This window comes from Augochlora pura, chromosome 3, assembly GCF_028453695.1.
Source record: "Augochlora pura isolate Apur16 chromosome 3, APUR_v2.2.1, whole genome shotgun sequence".
Classification (NCBI taxonomy): Eukaryota; Metazoa; Arthropoda; class Insecta; order Hymenoptera; family Halictidae; genus Augochlora; species Augochlora pura.
In genome coordinates, this window is record NC_135774.1 from 125,805 (window position 1) to 130,475 (window position 4,671).

Below are 4,671 nucleotides of genomic sequence, written 5' to 3' on the forward strand. Positions count from 1 at the left end.
GACAAAGATCGGATAATCTAAAAGAAACGCCGGTTCCCGGATTGACGGGTGATTGATGAAGGCTCGCGGCGCCAAAGTAACGCCTACGCGTTTTTTATAATTAGAGGCCGGGATGCTAATAGTTAATTTGTCCGTCGTAACTTAGCGACGCGCGATGGTTCGTTGGTTAACTGCTTTCCCGATTCCCCCTTTCGTAATTAAGACGGAGTAATTTTTAATCAATTTGAAGAACGTGTTGCTGATAATGAGAAACGACGTAGCACGTTGCCCGTTTCGTCGCTTAAATAATATTGGTTGCTGCGAATTCGATTCGTGCGCCTTTCGAGAAGAATTTGAAATAGGACCGAGATGCATGCGTTGAAATAAAATTTACAAGATCGTATGAGATACAGAAAGTGCCAATATTATTTCCTTGAAATTTACAGAGCATAGGTAACCATACAATCTATCAAACATCTAAATAGATAACGAAACATCGAAATTAATTCTAACAAGTTTCACCACCCAGTACTCGTTCTCAACATTCACTAAATAAATATCAATTACACAATTCTTATAACAATCACATACCATCGAATATCTCCTATTTGTAAAACCATGAAACTTGAATCATCCAAGCTCTGGTAACATGATAAGAGCATTGTAACAAACACATACCATCGAATATCTCCTACCTGTAAAACCATGAAACTTGAATCATCCAAGCCCGGGTAAAATGATCCGAGCAATACCGAATATGCCAAGACAATCTGAAATTCCCATTTGATGCGAAATCACAGAACACGGCGTACAAATTTCTGGCGCAGGTTCGTCACGATCGGGCGTCCGGTTAATAAGCTAAATGAGACACTTTACATACGTGCCGCCCGAATAATTTAATGTTCCCTTGGCGCAATTTAAAATTCAGATCATTGGCGGCGGCCGATGAAGTTGCATCACCGATGTGCCGGGGATCGTACATACACGGACTTTCGAAACTCGATCGGCCGGCTCTGAACGTGGGTGAATCGGCCGCAGGGCGTGCTCTGGTTCATGCATTTTCGTCGTTTTCTCCCCCGTGCATTCGCCACTCGCCACTCGCCACTCGCCACTCGCTACTCGCCACTCGCCACGGCGAACACCTTGCATACCAGCAGCCGCAGGTCGCTGCCAAGAATGGGAGCGTCGCGCCGCTTCTCGTCGCGTCGGCAGCCGAAAATTGTTATGCCCGGGCCCCGTTGTTTGATCGCGGCCGTGCTCTTGCTCTCGCTCTCGCTCTCGCTCTCGCTCTCGCTCTCGCTCTCGCTCTCGCTCTCGCTCTCGCTGTCGTTCGCGTTCGCGCTCGCGCCAAAAGCGTGGCCGCGGGCCACCCGATTCCCCACAGAAATGGGCGTGAAGATCGATTTTCTCTTTTCCGTGATTTATCGCAGCGATTTCGCGCGCCGCTGCGTCCTAAGATTTTAATCGACTGGACACCGGCACCGATTCTAAGCCATTCATCATGACCACCGCGCCTCGCCGCGAGGATCTCTGTAGATTTAGCCAAACCAATAGTCCCTGGTAGCGCCTGACATTTTTCGAAATTGATGACAGCTATGCGGAACACGAGTCCGTCATTGGTAGCAAGCGGGTGTCGATTCGTCAGATTTCTACGCGCGGCGTGGCAGATACAACTCCTGGCGAAACGGTGTTCGATCACTTTTTAAAACGCAATGATTTTTTTCAAACTGGTTCAAATAACTCGAATCTTTTTTTAAATCTACGAGCAACTATTTTACGGTGGAATGACTTCTTTTTTTGAAATTCTGTTAACATTTAAAAGAAATTCAAGTCACGTAGTGGAGCTTCAAAAAGTTATTGCATTTTTAAAGGGGTACGAATACTTTTTGCTAGGGGCTGTATCGAGCAACGACTCCAACACGTGGTCGCTATCGGCGTTTGTTGCGACAGTTTAAGACATTTTATGACGCACAATTCCACGAGGCGCGAACGGACTGCCGATCTTTATGCAAATTAAAAATTTTGAGGAACAGAGGCGGCAATGATCTGAAATTTTTCGAATGCGTCTACGCGTTGACATTTCATCTAATCATTTTTGTCATAAATGCTTTGTGCCCGAAATCAAGTAATAACGGTCCATTCATTCATAGCAATTCACAATTCACAAATACACCTATTTCATATACGCAGAAAATTAATGAAATTGTACGCGAAATACAAAACCGTGTCAAACGAATCTAAATTTTTTCCAAGTAATTCTCCGAAGGCTCTGATAACATATAATAAATAACATTTCCACGTATGTAAGGAATCTGAACTCTTAATGTATACTTCATCTACAAATTTCATAAATAATTTAAAGAGGACCCTAGTAGAGACTGCCGCGTCATCTTCCAACAACGAATACACCTGCCTCGTTTACAAGTTGTCGATTTACTTGGCCGATTTCCTTATAGCTCTCGCAGTTTTTGGTATCGTACTCTGCACGTAGGCGTATTTTGAGTTTCTTGTGGAGATCGGCGATCTTGGCATGGGCGCGACCGCCACCGACGGCGTACGGTTCGTGGTCGAGACGGACGGGGTATTCTTCACCGAACCGATAGCGATGCTCCTGCGTCTCATGGGGTTCGTGATCTTCTCAACATTGAGCGTCAGGTTAAATTTCGAGGACGTGGGCGTCGCCGGGACCGCGGTGGATCTTCTCTGCTTAGACGGCATAGTTGGTCTCATCGCCATTGTCGAGGGCCGAACCGTTCCCGAGCGAGCTGCGACGTTCGACAGCCGTCGAATAGACTTTATGTGCTCTTCGCACGCGTTCTGCGAATATCGGTGTTCGATTTAGTATTCTTCGATAAAATCACCATAGTAATTGAAATATCGTGTTGCAAGGTTCAATAATCACGTAAAAATCCCAACACTGCTAAATATTTTGGAAAATGCATTCTCGTGTAACCGTCTGTTCTTCGGAAACCCAATTAAATTGTTGCTATGCGTTACGAGCTGTGACGCGCGGTATTAAAGCGAATGTAAATCGAGGAATTAACGGTTTATAGATTTTATCGGCTTAATTTCTGATTTCAAAAGTGTTCGAATGATGGATGCAGAGAAACTTGGGTACACGGTGGCGCATGACGTAAAATTTACGTAACGCGGTATCGAGTTGATCTCAGAAACTCGAACGACGGTGTCGTCGAGTGTGTGAAGTAACGAGCGTGTAATGTAAATTTGTCAATCTTTTTCATGTATCGATTTCAACGCGACACCGGCGAGGGGGTCTATCATCGCGCATCGCGTCTATTTTTTCAGGATTTTTTGCAGTCGGTCGCTCGTCCGCGAACGAACATCGATCCGGCAACTTTGCGACTCTCTGCGAATGGCTGGACTCGAACGTGAAATAAACCTACTTGCATAGTAGAACGAGTTGATCCGATGTCATAAACGATTAACCTAAATGAAATCGGAATAGTTGATCGACGAGCAGAAATACAAATGATCGCTTGTTGCAGAAACTGAATCAACCTTTCGTGGTCGATGAAAAAATTGTAGAGAATTCTAAAAATAAATACGCGATAGCAAAGGATATTTCTTAGTAAATACCTTCTGTTCGTAAACTATCGTTGCATCCCCATCGAATTTGCCACCGCTTTGATCCTCGTTTGTCTTCGTCTGCTCTTTGTCTTGAGTTATCAGCGTGTCCAATGATCTGTACCTGAAACACATTCACATTCCAATACGATACCATTTCATGGAGTTTCCAAAGAAATTTTGGTTACCGACAGCTTGAATGAAAATTGCTCTAACAACCTGCCGATAGACGAATTCATTTGACTGCGGTTGAATTTCGGTGCCACAGGTGTAGCCGGAGTGTGAACCTCGATACCCGTCACAGGTGTTCTAACCGGAGAGTAATCCGGTATATCCGAATTCGAATGCAGCGTTAGTCGTAACACGTTCCTCACAGCATCTATTATTTCTTGGTTCGTTAGACGCGGAGCTACGGTGCCATCTCCCTACAGTGATTCAAAATTGAAGCAATTACTCGGTGTATCGGTGCCAACTCGGCGTTGGCTGTTTCTTTGTCGATTAGCTTACAGCTAAAACTATAAAGCAATGCTACAGGATATTATCGTTAGGATGTTATCGCTAAAAGTATTTTAAATAAAAATTATACGTTACATTTGGAACAAACTCTCTCCAGCGACCAATCAGCTGCGTAAATTCTTCGGAAAATGTTATAATGCTCATGGCTGGAGTCCTTCCGAAACGACTCTGTTCGCACGAAAATATTTGGTGGAACTGCCGACGATGTCTATAGGAACGACCGTGACAATGGAAAGTCCTTACTACGTAGAATGTTTACATCAGTGCCGTATCGCGTGTAATCGAGATCCCTATTTGCTTGGTATTGGTACATGCAAATATTTCTATTAAAAACTGACTGTACATCGAAAATGATATTCGCATTGGTGAAAAGTTTGTCAAATCCATTTCCAGTTCAACATATTCGTGTATAGTATAGTATAGTATAGTATGGTATATCTGGCGATGGCTCGCGGCAGTCAACGTGCCAAGAAAACGTTGGGAGGAAAAGGGGAAAGAAACAGCAGAAAATTCGTAGCTTGTATGTTCATCTGTGTTTGCATGGAGCGAACGCCGTGTCTAGTTTTGTTTCGGAGGCATTTTAGCAACCGG

At 44.3% G+C, this 4,671-nt stretch overlaps 1 protein-coding gene across 1 annotated transcript; it reads right to left on the reverse strand.

The window, feature by feature from the left end:
* Positions 1 to 393: 393 nt before the first annotated feature.
* LOC144478990 (uncharacterized) lies at positions 394 to 4,263 on the reverse strand. The gene is made up of 4 exons (XM_078197425.1): positions 4,156 to 4,263; positions 3,784 to 3,989; positions 3,577 to 3,688; positions 394 to 2,796 (listed from the first exon to the last, which is right to left on the reverse strand). Exons 1-4 carry the CDS (start codon positions 4,222 to 4,224, stop codon positions 2,413 to 2,415), a joined length of 771 nt encoding a protein of 256 aa, XP_078053551.1. The 5' UTR covers positions 4,225 to 4,263; the 3' UTR covers positions 394 to 2,412.
* Between the last annotated feature and the right edge of the window lie 408 nt (positions 4,264 to 4,671).

Excerpts from the sequence above, each read along its gene's own strand:
- LOC144478990 (XM_078197425.1), bottom strand. The coding sequence starts at position 4,224 with ATGAGCATTATAACATTTTCCGAAGAATTTACGCAGCTGATTGGTCGC. Across the intron at positions 3,990-4,155 it reads GGAGAGAGTTTGTTCCAAAT|GGAGATGGCACCGTAGCTCC; the intron begins GTAACGTATAAT and ends GAATCACTGTAG. Across the intron at positions 2,797-3,576 it reads CGATAGTTTACGAACAGAAG|AACGCGTGCGAAGAGCACAT; the intron begins GTATTTACTAAG and ends CGATATTCGCAG.